Raw genomic sequence first — 17,707 nt, 5'->3', positions numbered from 1 at the left:
GCTGTTATGGAGACTAGTAAGATACTACATAGCTTCACAGCCACATGTGACTATTACAAGTCTATAGTCCCGATTCATCAAAGTAATTTCTCCAAATTCATAGTTGCCCAAAAATCTTGATAATTGCATGCCAGTTTTTTCCAGCCCTGCCACAGTGGACCAAACAAAGTTGTGGGGCTGCACTATGTGTAATTCAAGCTGTGATATTCCTTACTCCAGAAATCTTTCTCCAGGCGATGACTGGAATAACATTTCTGGAGTGGCGCATGAAGCTCTACGCCACTTGTCTGATGCCCCTGATTCATTAAAAGGTGTGTGACTACACCACAAGCCCCCAAGACCGGTGAGAAAATTTTGATGAATTTCAGGTCCTAGGTATATACACTTCCTACTCCTCTTCTGGTATATGGGTATAAGTACTGAATAATAAGATCTGTTTATCTGTGGAACATTTCTTACCCCTCAAGCTATTCTTTTCTGAATTTTAATTTATTACTTCTTTTTATCTTCATCTTGCAGCTTTTTCTTGAATTCTACAATTTTCAGTAAATTTCACTTTTTCCACAACTAAAGGGCTCAGTCTAAACTAGTGAACCTTCCTTAGACCAATACAACTTCTCAAACTTTACAGTGCAGGAACTGTTGACCATCAGACTAAGGCCTGGATCACACTACTGCACGAGTCTCTCGCATCAACACCTGGCACTGTGTCCGGCACGCAAGACCGGAGCTGTGACTGCATAGAAATACATGCAGCCGCAGCTCCGGTCCTGAGTGCCGGCGGCAATGCCTGATGTTGATGCGAGAGACTCGTGCGAGTTTCTCGCATCACACACGGTAGTGTGATCCAGGCCTAACAGATGAAGTTTTTTGTTTCTGCCGCAGATCCCGTGGTCTTTCCACAGCAAAATTCACATGTGTAAGGCTAAGTTCACACTGGGCGTTTTTGCTGTATTTTTTTGCTTGGTAAGTAGGAAGCTGTGTCAAAAACACAGGTTTTGCTGCTTTTGTTGCAGTTTTGCTGTGTTTTCCATGCGTTTTTTTTTAAATTCAATTCAACGGGTGAAAAATGCAGAAAAAACGCTGAAAGAAGTGACATGCTCTATGTCTAAAAAAACTATGCAAAGCTCAAAATCCCGATGACAAAAAAACAATGTGTGTGCATGAGATTTCTGAAATGTCATAGACATAACTGGTACTGTAAAAAGCAGCTGAAAATTAGCATTAAAAAAACACATAAAAAAGCTAAAAAAGCCTAGTGTGAATGTCTGTATAATTCTTTATGAAAGTCTAGCTCAATCTCAGCCAACTTAGCCTGACTGAGAGCTCCTCAACGTTCTCCTCCCTGTTGCTGCTGTGGTCTCCCTCTGCTCAGTACAAGCTACAGCCATCAGTCAGATACAATTCTCATTTTAAAGGATTTTTCTGTTCCCAGGAGCAGTCTGAAAACCTTCCCAGGTCCACTGCTGTGTCTCTGCCTTTGCTCCCCTGGTGTATGCTATTGTCTTCAGTGCTGATGTCACATCAACAGAGCTGTAGCCAAGCTATGAGCTCAGTGCCGATGCCTGTGTAGATGCCAGGTGTCGCTCAGTCATTGGCTGCTGCAAAGCTGGGATGATGTCAGCATTTCAGACAATAACAGATAATTGGTCCAGTGTTAGGGACTCAGTGCGGGACCTGGGAAGTGTGAGTAAAGCACTGTTTGTTTGTTTTTTACAGCAAACTGTGCCTGGGAACAGATGTGGTTTTCTGAAGCTGGAAAACCTCTTATATATCTGAGTTTTGCAGCAATACTGACATGGAAAAGACCTGAATATATTCTGAAATCTGGTGAACAGTTTGCTTTAGGTTTGCCATTGGAAGGACCCAGTGCACATGGTCCTCTATACAGTGTTGTACATATCTGAAAAATACAGGAATATGTCAGCTTGGAAATGCAGCATGTATAACGCAGGATAATCTGAGCAGATTTAATATATATCTATAAGTTTGTTAAAAAAGTTGCATGAAAATCCCTGATTATTATGAGTCAAGGGGGTGTTTGTAATCAGTGACTGACCGCAGCCTGCATACACACGTATACAGAGAGGATATCATTCACTGAGTAGGACCGCCCACTTGACTCCTAAGCTGACTTCTTCCCTTTAATTTATGCATAACTATGCCGATTAAAATTAATGAGCCATCCACATAAATGGGGGCTGAAGGTCAGAAGCAAAGCACAGGACTCCACTAATGACCACTGAGCCGCTGTAGTGATGAATGCTCTAATAAGAATGAGCCTGCAAAATGCTCTTAATGTAATAATTTACATGTCAGAAGCGTTTTACCTGACTGACTGATTATGCCTTTTGTGCGCTATATAGGAGATAGAAGACCTAAAAAGACAAGTCTGTGAAAAGACAGCAAAGGTAGAGGAGGGTCAGCAAATTATTGACCGGCAGAACGCTGAAGCTGGAAAAGCACGAGACCAGCAGACGAAGTATGCACAAGAAACCGAGGAGCTAGAAATCACCTTGCACTCCCTCCATCAGGAAATCCTGGCAGGCCAGCAGAAGCACAGAGCCGAAATTGTCCGCTTGGAGCAGTCTGTAGCCCTACTGGAGGCCGAACTGAAGGATTCCAGGGACTTTTGTATGCTGAAAGACCAGGTATGCATGAAAAAGTATCATTAAGCCTGTAGTGGCTGATCTGTTGAATACATGTGTAGAAATGGAAGCTGCTTTTATGCTTGTCATCTAGCTGGAGGCCTGCTGGGGATCACTAGTATGGTCCAGCATTAGAAACCCCTGGCAATCAGATGTTCTCATTGGGGGTCAACATCCGGCGGCTGCAAGCATGTGCTGCAGCATAAAGGAGTGATGTGGCATGGTCACACTGCGTCCTCCAGAGTAGGAGTAGTAGATAGAGGTTTCCAAAAAAAGTTAGCAAAAATGGGATTCAATAGTTTAGGAGGTCTCCACTATGGCCAAACGGAGCACCGATACAGGACCCTGATGGAAAAATAACTTTATATCTCCAACTAGTGGCAATAACAAATATGAAAAGTCTTGTTTTGTGATGTTGAAAAGAGAAGTGCAATTAAGTGAATACCTTTTATTATGTGGCATTGAATGAAACATGAAATGAAAACTCAGATTCATCAGGTCTGGCATTTTGCACACCAGTCTAATTGAAAGAGGTCCTGAAGTAAGATCTGCCAAATTATTATGAATTTTTCGGATACACATGACAACATCCCCATCTCCGCTAAGCTCCACTTACTTTTAAAGAAGTTGGCATAATTGGTTGGGCCTGGCGTAAGATGGTTAAAAGTTGCAAAGTTTTTGCACAGTCAAGAGTAAAAAAAAGAGTAAAAAGTTTGTCACATTTCAAGCAGTTTTGCCATAAAACCTCTGTAAACTGGTTAAAGGGGTTGTTCCATTTCATTGAAAGTTAATCCCCAGCTGCTGTCTACAGCAACTAACCCCGCTGTATTCACCCCACCCAGGTCCAAATGTTTTGTGTGTGTGTCGCCACTGGTTCCGGGGTCTGGCATTGGCTGGAGTGCTGACATTAAGTCGACAGTTCCGCCTTCTAAAAATTTAAAATATGTTAAAAAAAATATATATATTTTGAAAAATTCTCACACTGAGCTGTATTCCATTTTTGCACCATACTCACCAAAAGTTGAAAAAGTAGCATAGAGTACCTGAAGGACCAACAACTTCTAAGCTGATTTCCCACTTTTTTTTTCTCTTACATAAAAAAATGGTTCATGTTTTTTTTATCGAAAAACGAAAAGAAAAAAGTATGGACAGCAGATGACCTCTTATTCATTTTTTTTCATGGGGCCATTGGCTTGCATTGGCGAGATCGATCCTCAGTACTGATCAAAGTAGGATGTGTCTCCATGGTTTTTTTTCTTTTTCCTGACAATCAGTCAGCAGAAAAAAAAGACTATGTGAAACATGTATATATCTGTGCATAATATACCATAAGATTTATAATTTTTTTCCCCTGTCGTCTGCTTATGTGACCTCAAAGGCATACACAGGGCCGGCCCGAACGTATAGGCGAACTAGGCGGCCGCCTAGGGCGCCGACCCAAAGGGGGCGCCAGAGAAAAAAATAGAAAAAATTATAAAAAATCTTTTCAAAAGGCAAAAAGTTTTAGGGATGGAAAGAAAAGTGTACATATTTAAGGGCAAATATGACGCAAGAGAGGTTGGTTGGTTTGGCAACAATTTCGATAGAATCTGAAGTTGCGAAACAAATTAATCTCGGTGACTTAGTGTTTTTGTTTTGTGTTATTGATTACTTTGTATATATTTGTCCTATACAACTTCTCAGAAGATTAAAGCGTTAGGAGAGAGTTAATTAATCATTTTTGTGGTTTATTTTGCTCCTAAATTTATATCCCAAGTTTTCATCTACTACTGCCAAGAATAGTAGGGGCACAACAAAATAGTTTCACCTAGGGCGCCGTAATCTCTCGGGCCGGCCCTGGGCATACAGTGGAACCAAAGTGCATGCGTGAGATGGTTCTTCATTCTTAGCCCCAATTCATTACTTTCTTTGTCGCTTTCCTTTTTGTCTTGTGGTATTAGTTGCCGTTTTAGACACCGAATTGTGCAAAATGGCACACACATTTCACGAATTTGGCACAAAGTAAAAGATTGCCTTGAACTATTGTTTTTAAGCACCAAAAGTTGCACATTTTGCAAAACTACATAAAAAATGTGCTAAAATACTGGCAAACTAAAAAATACATAGGTGGTGGAGGACTTAAACTAGAACACAGAACTAGACAAAAAAACAGATGCAAAGGCAATGATGAATCGGGCCATAGGCTTCACAGGCTGCTGCTGTAGGGAGCGATGCTTGCTTATGTTCGCCTCCATTTATATTAATGAGTCTTTATTATTGGCATAGATTGTTTTGTTGCATAGAAAAGAGCAGAGGCTTCTGCTGGTGGCAGCCGGTTTGCACAGGGATTGTATTTAGTCAGGGTTCACCTGGTGCTCAAGCTGTGGATTTATAAAGTTCTGTTTAAGCTGCAGGCATATGCTCAGGGGATAGCGGTAAAGTGGATGGAGGCAAAAGGTGATTCACTCAGTTCCTATTTGTGTGTCACTGCCCAGAATCTCTGGCTTCAACTCTGGGCTGCTAAAAGTTAGAGAAGGGAATTGTATTTATAAGTGGTTTCCGTGAAATGTTACTCTCTGTGCTACCTGTCTACTCATTTTTTTTTTTTAAAAGGCAGCTCGTCTCCCTGCTCAGAATAAACATTTAAAAAGGAAAAAAAAAAGAGCGTTCTCGGAAAAGTAAAAAAAAAAAAAAAATCACTCATGCACTCCTATTTAATAATATAATATGTAATATGGTAGGACAGCCTTCATAATGGGAACACTGACCCCCCTGGAGGATAAAACATGGATAATAATGTCATTAGGCAAAATAGGGGTACATGCTACGAGATTGGTATAAGGTCTATAGGAAATTGCTGTGGTGTTTGTTTCTGATTTGTAGGAATTCATGCCAATAAGGCTAGTGTCACACAACCATATTTTCTCTCATCCGAGAGAATAGGGACAGTTTCTCTAATCACACTTTGATCAAATTATGATCCGATTATCTCAGATGTGTAGAAGATGGAAAAAAAAGTCTCCATTTTGTCCATTGTGTCAGGCTGTGAAAATCGGGAGTGCAGTCTGATTTTTTATTTTTGACGGACCCATTGACTTGCATGAGTGCGATTCGTGCTGCAATTTTTTTTTCGGACATACTCCGAGGAAAACAATAGACACGTGCACAGCCTCATAGTATAACATTGGTCCAAGTGCCATCCAATGTTTTGTCAGATCCCATGCCAAGGGTGCACTGTAGTGCTTGACCATGCCAATGGTGCACTGTACTGCTTGGCCGTGCGAAGGGTGCACTGTACTGTTTGGCCATGCGAAGGGTGCACTGTACTGCTTGGCCTTGCCCAAGGGGTGCACTGTACTGCTTCGCCATGCCAAGGGTGCACTGTATTGCTTGGCCGTGCCAAGGGTGCACAGAGCGCTTGTGCTTGGTTTGAACATTTATTGAACAACAATGGAGCTAATCCTTGTACGTAGCCAGGGCAGAACTCCTATGGTCTTCCTCTGACTCTGATTTTTGTCATGATAATAAAAATCTAATGTTAATCACTTGTGTGGACACACCCTAAATCACCATGCCTTTTTTTTATCCCCTTGATAAAATAATTTACCAACTTATGGGATCAGGCTGCGTTTTCAAGATGTGGTTGTTGCATGTGCCCTAAACTATGTTCACATGTGGTGTCCAAAAGATGCACAAGTAATTGGCTTCAGCACGTGGTAGCACATCCATGGCATGAAATCCAATGCCAGACATCTGCAAAAGGATCAGGATTTTTTTTTGAGGGTAGGGGTCTTATAAAGGTTACTCCCAGTCCAGAACAGAGCACTATTATCTCCATTAGAATGGAGCGACAGATCGCATTTTCCACCCCCACTATTTATTACTTGTGGGGCCCCAGTGTGCACTGCTGCTCCAATCTAATGGGCATAATTGTGCCTTTTTGAGGATCAAGTCTCCCATTCTGCACATCGACGCAGGTCCCAATTGTCGAACCCCCACTATGGATAAGCTATCACCTATTCATTTCTTGCTTTCATCGGAGAAGCCCTTTACTGGCCGATATGGAAACAGCGCAACGATCTGCACCAACAAAAAAGTGGAGCATGCAACAAAGAAATTCTTATGAATTAACTATATATTTCCAAAATTAATATTGCATTTTTATGTTTTTTGCAGGGTGTGAACTGAAATGCAGAATTTCTCATATATCCTTGACCTAAATAACCGTGAACCTCAGCAATAGCAATAACTCACATGTAAAGCGCCATGGAATAAATGGCGCTATAATAATAAATAATAATAGTGATAATTGTAATTATGATGTCGATGGGACAGGGGGAAAGCTAATTGCATTATTCTTTAATATGAGGGCAAAATAAATACTTATTTTATTTGCTGCCTACAGCAATTTAACTTCTTCAATGAAGGATGTTTAACATTTTGAACCGAAAAAAACGAATTTCACGAATAATTAAAGGCTTGTGTTAAATACATAGACAGTCGTTTAAATTTAGATCTGCAATAACATTTACTATTATTCTCCAGGGCTTTGACTGCTTGACAGAAACAAAGTACTCTGGGATTAATTTCAAGAAATGGTGCCAACTGTGTGCAATTTGCTGTAATTAAGACATGAAAGAGTACTAAATATTCAGATTAAAAGAGCCATGATTGAATGTGATAGAGAATCAAGGTGTGGCAACAAGCCAATAAATACCAGTCCGTCACGATGAGTACAAAATATTAATTGATTTGAAACCTGCGCCAATGAAATATAACAATAAAGCAAACCAGATTAAACTAATTACAGCCCGGAGAAAAGAATTAAAAAGAAAACATTTTGAGCGATTCCTAAAATGAAATTTTACTTGTTCAGTATTCAACATGGCAAGTGAGGGGAAAAAATAAAAACGTGTTTGAGTAATTACTGAAGCAAGCTGGAATTATGTAGCTGCTGCAAATTTTTATCTCCTTGTTGATGACTTTTTCTAAGGTTCTTGTCTGCTTTTAGTCTCATAACTTTTTGCACAATTGAAGTAACGTATACTTATTTACTTATATGTTTAAAGGGAGTTTGTGGGCCCAAAATGACAGCATAAATCGAGCACATAGCCTTGTAGGGGAAATAGCCCGTATAATAGTCGCACCTTTAGGGGCTGGTTTATATGTTGCATTTTTGCCGTGTTTTTTACGCTCATTATTACCACGGTGTAATGCAGTGTTTTACTGTACCAGCAAAGTGAGTGACATTTCTGAAATCTTTTGCACACGCTGCTTAATATTTATTTTTAAATTGACATTTTTCAGCATTTCTGCAGTGTTTTTCACCCATTCGAATGAGAACTCAATGAACTCAGCGCATCTTGACAGTAGCGCGCGCCTCGACGACTGAAACGTAATGTACAGCACCACTTTTGATGAATTTGTTGAGTGGTCATTGGCATTCTCCATCTTTTCCCCACTCCACCTTCCTTGGGGGAGTTGGTTGAAATCGGCATAAAAACAAGTTTTGTGTTTTTTGTACCGTTTCGCATAGCACAAAAAAATTAGCAATTTTCTGAGTGTTTTACATAAACACAGCACTTTGATGAATTGGTGTCAGTGCTGTTGTTTTTATTTCTCCTCAACAACTTTGCTTTTCTGTATGTTTTCGATCGATTCATGATATTGGACTTTTTCAAATGTCGCAATTTTTTGCCTGTTTGTTATGCAATTACTGCCTGTGTTGTGGTTGTTGAACAGCCGGGAGACATGCAGGTGCGGGGTCTCGAACATATTTTTCGAGCACACCGAAGACACTGGGTTAGCACCCGAGCATGCTCGGATCACTCCTTATCCCAGCACGTTCGCTCATCACTATTGTGTAGCAAATAAACATAGACTGGAGCATCTGAGGTGAGCCGGCCTGTGCCAGGGAAAGTGAACACTGTCTGTGTTTATTGATTTAGAAGTATGCAGTAGTTTGGGCATATGGGTTCTGATCATGGAAAACCCCTATAAAGGCTATGGACAACATTGACATGGAAATGTATTTCCATGTGTTAGTGTAATTTTATTAACTAAATGCAACGACTAAGTCTCAGTCTGCAATGTTCATTCCTTTTGTTTTCAGACCCCCTGATAAGCAGGTTGCAGTCTGAATCAAGTTTCAGATTTTTCTTTTGTGGGATTGTCTTTTCCTGTAATACATGCTGGAGGTGAGCTCTGTGTATCCAGGATGCTGCTCAGCCCCTGGTAACCTTCTACCATAGAAATTCACACTAGTGCCCAGTTTGGTGAAGGTAACCAGACAAATCAACCCTCACCCAAAATTGGTCCTGAGCAGTGGGAGCTCTGCTTTAAATTGTAGACCTCTGACAGGTTTTTATTTTAGGCAAAAAGTCTGTCAGGCTGGTAGGTGTGCATACCTTCTTGTTTTCCTAGGGTTTTCCTCAATTTAAAGAGTAACCGTTGTTTAAATTTTTATTTCATGAATCAGTAGAACATGTGAAAATAAGCAACGTTGTAATATATCAGATAAACCTTCTTTCTCTTCCCGGACTGATCAGTCATTATAGAAATTCTGTATTCTGAGGTAAAATCTGTATTCAATGATGACAGACTGTTACATTACTGAGAGAAGATGGTGGTGGCCATTGATGAGATTCTGTGTAGATTGGAGGAGGAGGGCAGAGCTCTGTCTCTACATAGAGTTTTATCAGTAGCCGCCACCATCTCCTCTCTCAGTAATGTAACTGTCATCATTGAATACAGATTTTACCTCCGAATTGAGAATTTTGATGACTGGTCAATTCTGGCAGAGAAATAAGCAGATTTCTCTGATATTAATTTATGAAATAAAAATTATAATGACTGTTCCTGTTTAAGCCTGTGACCCCATGGTTGGCTGCTGCACACCTCTGACAGCCATACCCATGTGCAGCCATGAGTGAGAGTATGATATTGCGGTAAGGCCACGGGCGCACTGTGTCTCTGCACCTACAATATACATTGGCAGCCTTTCCTGACGTCTACTGTAGAGTGGCCATAGGCCCACTGTACTCCAGATGGAAGCAAATAAAATGGTTCTTTCAGCCTGTATATGGCCAGTATGTGCCACTACTGTATGTGCCAGTATGGCAGCCCTCCACCCATTAATATATGGGAGAGGACTCATGGGAACATGGACACCATATTATTTATTTGGGCTTTTTAATTTTATGTCATGAGGAGTCTCTTATTTGGTGTTCTGTCACTGACTGAAAGTTCAAAGGTCAAAGTTAGTCAGCTGTGTAAGCACGAGCACGTTTATTCTGGTTTCAGTCAATTGTTTTTGCGCCTTTTTTATGTGTTTACTGATTGGCTATTTGAAAAGTGTGGGAATATTGTGGATATAAATAGCCCTGTCACCTGTCAGTTACCTCAGTGATTCCCGCCCACCCTCCCCATTTCTTTGTCTGTGATCTTCTCTCTTTGTCGTGTTGTTTTGTTCGAGGGGAAATCGTCCAATCACTTTGGGTGGATTGAGTTGATGAAATTATTTATTTATTTATTGGTATATGGTATGATATGAATTTTAGGTTTTCATGTTTTATTATATTTCAAGTTACCCTGAATAAAACCATCACGGCCATTGCTTTACCACATTAAAATTTTGTCAGTGTGATTATTTTATTCTTTGTGTGTGTACTGTGTTCCCATGCATCAGTATGTGCCAGTACTGAATGTGCTAGTATGCGTCAGTATGTGCCAGTACTGCTTGTGCCAGTATGCATCAGTATGTGCCAGTATGAGTCAATATGTGCCAGTATGAGTCAATATGTGCCAGTATATGTGGCAGTATGCATCATTATGTGCCAGTATGCATCAGTATTTGAGCGTATTAGTCAGTATGTGCCAGTACTGTATGTGCAAGTATGCGCCGGTATGCATCGGTTTGTGCCAGTATTATTCAGTATGTGCCAGTAATTTATGTACCAGTATGTGCCAATACTGTATGTGCCAGTATGCGTCAGTATGTGCCAGTACTGTATGGGCCAGTATTATTCAGTAACAGTACTGTATGTGCCAATATGCGTCAGTATGGGCCAGTATGCGTCATTATGTGCCAGTACTGTATGCGTCAATACAGTTGTGGCCAAAAGTATTGACACCCCTGCAATTCTATCAGATAATACTCAGTTTCTTCCTGAAAATGATTGCAAACACAAATTCTTTGGTATTATTATCTTCATTTAATTTGTCTTAAATGAAAAAACACAAAAGAGAATGAAGCAAAAAGCAAAACATTGATCATTTCACACAAAACTCCAAAAATGGGCCAGACAAAAATATTGGCACCCTCAGCCTAATACTTGGTTGCACAACCTTTAGCCAAAATAACTGCGACCAACCGCTTCCGGTAACCATCAATGAGTTTCTTACAATGCTCTGCTGGAATTTTAGACCATTCTTCTTTGGCAAACTGCTCCAGGTCCCTGATATTAGAAGGGTGCTTTCTCTAAACTGCCATTTTTAGATCTCTCCACAGGTGTTCTAAGGGATTCAGGTCTGGACTCATTGCTGGCCGCCTTAGAAGTCTCCAGTGCTTTCTCTCAAACCATTTTCTAGTGCTTTTTGAAGTGTGTTTTGGGTCATTGTCCTGCTGGAAAACCCATGACCTCTGAGGGAGACCCATCTTTCTCACACTGGGCCCTACATTATGCTGCAAAATTTGTTGGTAGTCTTCTGACTTCATAATGCCATGCACACGGTCAAGCAGTCCAGTGCCAGAGGCAGCAAAGCAACCCCAAAACATCAGGGAACCTCCGCCATGTTTGACTGTAGGGACCTTGTTCTTTTCTTTGAATGCCTTTTTTTTCCTCCTGTAAACTCTATGTTGATGCCTTTGCCCAAAAAGATCTAATTTTGTCTCATCTGACCAGAGAATATTCTTCCAAAATGTTTTGGGATTTTTCAGGTAAGTTTTGGAAAACTCCAGCCTGGCTTTTTTATGTCTCGGGGTAAGAAGTGGGGTCTTCCTGGGTCTCCTACCATACAGTCCCTTTTCATTCAGACGCTGACGGATAGTACGAGTTGACACTGTTGTACCCTTGGACTACAGGGCAGCTTGAACTTGTTTGGATGTTAGTCGAGGTTCTTTATCCAACATCTGCATAATCTTGCTTTGAAATCTCTTTTCAATTTTTCTTTTCCGTCCACATCTAGGGAGGTTAGCCACAGTGCCATGGGCTTTAAACTTCTTGATGACACTGCGCACGGTAGACACAGGAACATTCAGGTCTTTGGAGATGGACTTGTCGCCTTGAGATTGCTCATGCTTCCGCACAATTTGGTTTCTCAAGTCCTCAGACAGTTCTTTGGTCTTCTTTCTTTTCTCCATGCTCAATGTGGTACACACAAGGACACGGGACAGAGGTTGAGTCAACTTTAATCCATGTCAACTGGCTGCAAGTGTGATTTAGTTATTGCCAACACCTGTTAGGTGCCACAGGTAAGTTACAGGTGCTGTTAATTACACAAATTAGAGAAGCATCACATGATTTTTCGAACAGTGCCAATACTTTTGTCCACCCTCTTTTTTATGTTTGGTGTGGAATTATTTCCAATTTGGCTTTAGGACAATTCTTTTTGTGTTTTTTCATTTAAGACAAATTGAATGAAGATAATAATACCAAAGAATTTGTGTTTGCAATCATTTTCAGGAAGAAACTGAGTATTATCTGACAAAATTGCAGGGGTGTCAATACTTTTGGCCACAACTGTATGTGCCAGTATATGTGGCAGTATGCATCAGTATTTGCCAGTACTGTACGCATCAGTATGTGAGCGTATTAGTCAGTATGTGCCAGTACTGTATGTGCCAGTATGCGCCGGTATGCATCGGTATGTGCCAGTGTTGGTCATTATGTGCCAGTAGTTTATGTACCAGTGTGCGTCAGTATGTGCCAGTACTGTATGGGCTAGTATTATTCAGTGACAGTACTGTATGTGCCAGTACTGTATGTGCCAGTATGCATCAGTATGTGACAGTACTGTATGCGTTGGTATGTGCCAGTATTAGTCAGTATGTGAAAGTACTGTATGCGTGAGTATGCATCAGTATGTGCCAGAATGCCATTTGTTGGATTGTACAGGAAAATGCAGTCCGCACTGTGCCAGTGTTTAAGGAAAAAAAAATCTGACTAATTATTATTATTATTATTATTATTATTATTATTACTACTATTATTTTAGTGACTGTGGCTACATAGTAAAAATTTTATTTGCTGTGGGATCTCTCGGTCAGGCATGCTTCATCCCCTTGGGCACCTGAGAGTACACATGGACAAATAGGCAACCATCCCCCCCTGTGTCATCAAGGGAGCGATGTGTATCTCAAAATATAGTACAGTATCAGAAGACCCTGTGTGCTCAGTTATGTGAGGCCTATCTATGTGTTATCTGCACACAGTTATATGTTCCTTGTGTGTGGTCTTCAGCCTCATGCATCACTCTCCAACCACCATCTACAGTGAAAATATACACAAGTACATTATGTGTCAGTGTATCCGTACTATGCATCGCTTCCCTCTACAATATACTTGCACATATGTAGGTGTATATACTGTGTATATATGTGATATAGAAGCATAAGATGATGCTTCTCTTATTTAGTTGGTTCTCCATCATTTGCAGTTATGTACATGTCTCCATTACACATTTCCGTTTTTCTTTAGTGGGACTGTATTTTCGGACACTGTAGTATAAGTGAGAGCATTTCTTCCTGTCGGTCACACATACATGTTCTAGCTTGTGTATAGTGTTTTACTGTTAGTAGCTGCAGTTTCATTTTTTTTTGTTTTGTATGTTTTATCTTCACAGGCAGTAAGCAAAAGAGATGACCTTCTGCGCAAATCGGAAGCCGATCTCCTGCAGGCAAGAAAAGGTATCAAAGAAAAGGCGGCGGAGGCAGAGCACCTTGACAGCATGGTCAAGAAACTGGAAGAGAGAATCCAGGACGCAGAGAAAAAAATGGATCTAAAGGAGAAGGAAAGCAGTGTCCTCCGAGCCGAGATAAAGGACCTCGGTGTGGAGCTCCAAGATGTGCATAAGCTGCACAGGGAGACAGGTAACATTGCTGAAGGGGCAGTAATCGCCTGTGTGCTGTGTGCAAGGTCACGGCAACAAAGCTTACACCTCCGATGCCACAGTGCTCACATGTTCCGCGCACAGTGTGTTCACATGTGCACAGTTCATATCCAGCCCGACGACCTCAGACGCCTCCTGGATAGAGGCCTGTTTTTTCTTATCAGCTTCTGCTGTATTGTGCTGTCGCGCCCAGATGTCACATTAGCATAAAATAGAAGAAATGTCATCCATTTCACTTTTTGGGGGGAATTGGTAATTTTGTAAATTATTAAATCTGGAAAGCTATGAAATAATTACATTTTTTTTTTCTAAGCAGCTTTATGTATTCCAGTGTGTTATTTTAATGTTTTTTTTTTTTCTTTTATTCGCATCATTATATAATATTTTTTCTGCTGGATCTTGTGGTTTCAGACGTGAGATCACTGGACATATGTTCAACACAAAGATCCCATTACGGAGTGATTCATGGATTCTATTTATTTATTTTTGCCGCATTCATAACTGTTTATCATCATTATTTTACCGTTTGCCAGAAGTGACTAAAACAATTGAACAAAATCAAAATAGTTTGGTTCTGAAGAAGAAAGTGGAAAAACACATGCAAGCTCCTCAGAGATTGATCTTCCTTTGTTTTATCATAAAGTGGGAGTTAGCAGATTTCAGTGCCCTGGCTGTCGCTCAAGTGTGAGGCCCATTATATATGAGCGTGGCTGGCTGAGGGGACACAAGGAGTGGTTCCTTATTAGCAGCAGCAGCAATTGACAAATGCTGCATATCAAGCACATGTTCACATAGGCTATGTCTGTCTCCTGTGTCTAGATGTGAATAAGAAACACACCACAAATATACACACATACATACACACACACATACATGCACACTCATACACACACACATACATGCATACATACACACATACATACACACTCATACACACACACCTACACATATATACATACATGCACATATACACACATACATACATGCACATATACACACTCTTACACACACACACACATATATATATACATACACATATATACAAGCACATACACACACATAGATGCACATATACACACACATACATGTGCATCTATAAACACATACATACATGCACATATACACACTCTTACACACATATATATATACACATATATACAAGCAAATACATACATGCACATATACACATATATACACAAATACATGCACATATACACACACTCATACACACATAAACATATATACACACATACATACATACATGCACATATACACACATACATGCACATATACACACTCTTACACACACACACATATATATATATGCACATATATACAAGCACATACACACACATAGATGCACATATACACATACATACATGCACATATATACACACACACACACACACACACACACACACATATATATATATATATATATATATATATATATATATATATATACACACATACATGCACATATACACACTCTTACACACACATATATACAAGCACATACATGCACATATACACATACATACATTCACATATACACATATATATACACACATACATGCACATATACACACATGCTCATATACACATACACACTCTTACACGCACACACACATATATATATATATATACACACATATATACAAGCACATACACACATACATGCACATATACACATACAGTACATACATGCACATATTCAGAGATATATATATATATATATACACATACATGCAGATATACGCACATACATACATGCACATATACACACCACACATACATATACACACACCACACACATAAACATGACTGTATCATTACAACAGATACAGTGGAGCTGAGGTTGTCATGTGGCACAGCTAATATCACAATGTGTTTCTTATCTGTGGTTTTCCCTAACACCAAATATAAATCTTCTTCTTTACCTTAAGGATAATATTTCCACCCAGCAGATTTGTTGCAGAATATCCATTCCATACTTGTGAATAGGATGAGCATGGATTTCTGCAAGCTCCATTCAAATGGATGAGACATTTCCAGAAATTTCTGCAGCAAATCTTCAACCTGTGAATATATTGTAATTAAGTAATAATGAAGTAAAGAATTGGCAAAATGACAAATTTAACTCTGCTGTACTGCCATATTCAATAACAGCAGCGCAGCCTTATTGACATTTCTGAGTAATCCAGTTCAATTCCCTTAATAGTTCTTTATAAGGTCTGTTTCACATTTCAGTTATTTGACGTCAGTCAAAATTCGCCAGGTTGTGAAGAAACGGATCCGTTACCGTTGTGACACAAACGGATGCTTTAGCAGGTAGTGACCGAAATTGAAAGGAAAACGAATCTGGAGAGAGAGAGAGAGAGAGAGAGAGAGAATTTTCCACCACCAGAATGGCATTTGGGGTTAAATTTCGGGCAAGGAAATCCTTCTGGGCATGCTCAGTGTAAAAAAGTGGATCTGTTACCGGATTCTGTCAGTTAACGGTTGGAAATGGATCCACCACCCATAGGCGACCATGATAACGAATGGCGGATAGCGGCGGATCTGTTGCTATCCTCAGTTTTGACGCAGACAAAAAACGTTTCATTGTCCGTCAGCTCAAGACAGCAGGCGCCAAAATTATGGTGGATCCGTCAAAAAACGGATCCAACGGATGACCATCCGTCAAAATCCGCCGCTAATGCAAGTCAATGGGAAAAAAAACGGATCCGTCAAAAAAAATGGCGGATCCGTTTTTTGGCAAAACGACGGATTTTGATGTAAAAAAACTGAAGTGTGAAACAGGCCTAACAGAGAAATATGTGCAGGTATGTATATATGGAAGTCTTTTAACTAATGTACGTAAAGTCTAACAAGCCTCTCCAGTAATTCGTTGCAACGTGTCCCCATTTTTTTGCCGATTTGGTGATTATTACGGTACTATCCATACATGGGTATCAAAAACGATAACCGGTAAAAAACCCTAACAGAGGACCAAACAATGGCTTCTCTTTATATGAGATGAAGAAAGACACTTTTATATTTTATAAACGATAATAAAAATTGAAGAAAAGCCCAATTTTTTTCACTGCATATTTGCACACAGGACGCATCGATGCCGGCTGAGACAAGCGATACTGATACTCCTCACACATTTGGATCGTTAAAGTCTTGATGACTTTATTCTTTCTGAACAACATAAGAGAAAGGAACAATTAGAACATTTTTTTTGTAATTCAGACACAAATAATGTGATGTTTTACTACGCATGAATTGTGCGCCTCGTGTGCTTATGTCTGCCATGAAATAGTGCATTTCTCAGTGTTAATTCAAGGTATATAAGTCTCCCTGCCTGTCATACGTTGGATCTACGGTGAAATGAAATCCCACAATGAGATCCCGCCGCACACCTTTACTGTCAGCCCTGTCTCAGCGCCTGTCACATGACAGCAATTCCTTCTCGGCCGTCTCTCCCTGTGTACCGTTTATAAAGGCTGACACTGGTGATCTAACCATGCTGACAATTTTTACAGTTTTCAACCAAACACCTAAATAAAATAGTTCTGAGCCGAGCCGTATACATAGAAATACACCTGACCAGTGCTGTCTATGTAGACTGCACGCAGACCACTCTATTTTTAGGTGACAGCCACATTACCTTGGCTGATGACTTTTAACCCTCTCTATTAAAATAAAATATATATATATATATATATATGATTTTAAAAAATCCCTGTATGTATCCTATGTGTCCTACAATTCAGGAGTCTAAATAAACCTTTAGGACAATAGAAAATAACACGTAAATAATAACAACAATAAAAAAAAAGCACTGGGAAAAAAGAAAAAAAAGGCTTACCGTCCTCTAGTCAAATATTAATGAAGTCATTGGGAATGTTATAGACAGACAATGTCAGCACCTTCATTTTCCACTTCCCTATTCACAGCCTGGCCAGATACTTGATTCTAGATAA

At 40.0% G+C, this 17,707-nt stretch overlaps 1 protein-coding gene across 1 annotated transcript in view; it reads left to right on the top strand.

Annotated features, from left to right (window-relative positions):
- LOC141053222 (uncharacterized) overlaps positions 1-17,707 on the top strand; it is a 653,087-nt gene that overhangs the window by 211,680 nt on the left and 423,700 nt on the right. Inside the window, exons 11-12 of the mRNA XM_073550619.1 lie at positions 2,367-2,651; positions 13,470-13,716. Coding sequence (XP_073406720.1) covers positions 2,367-2,651; positions 13,470-13,716 — 532 coding nt within the window. The remainder of the gene's footprint in view (positions 1-2,366; positions 2,652-13,469; positions 13,717-17,707) is intronic.

Source organism: Dendrobates tinctorius, unplaced genomic scaffold (assembly GCF_039654945.1).
Source record: "Dendrobates tinctorius isolate UK_male_01 unplaced genomic scaffold, ASM3965494v1 ptg000165l, whole genome shotgun sequence".
In the NCBI taxonomy this organism is placed as follows: Eukaryota; Metazoa; Chordata; class Amphibia; order Anura; family Dendrobatidae; genus Dendrobates; species Dendrobates tinctorius.
The sequence above is the reverse complement of the archived record's forward strand: the minus strand, read 5'-3'. Positions and strand labels throughout refer to the sequence as shown.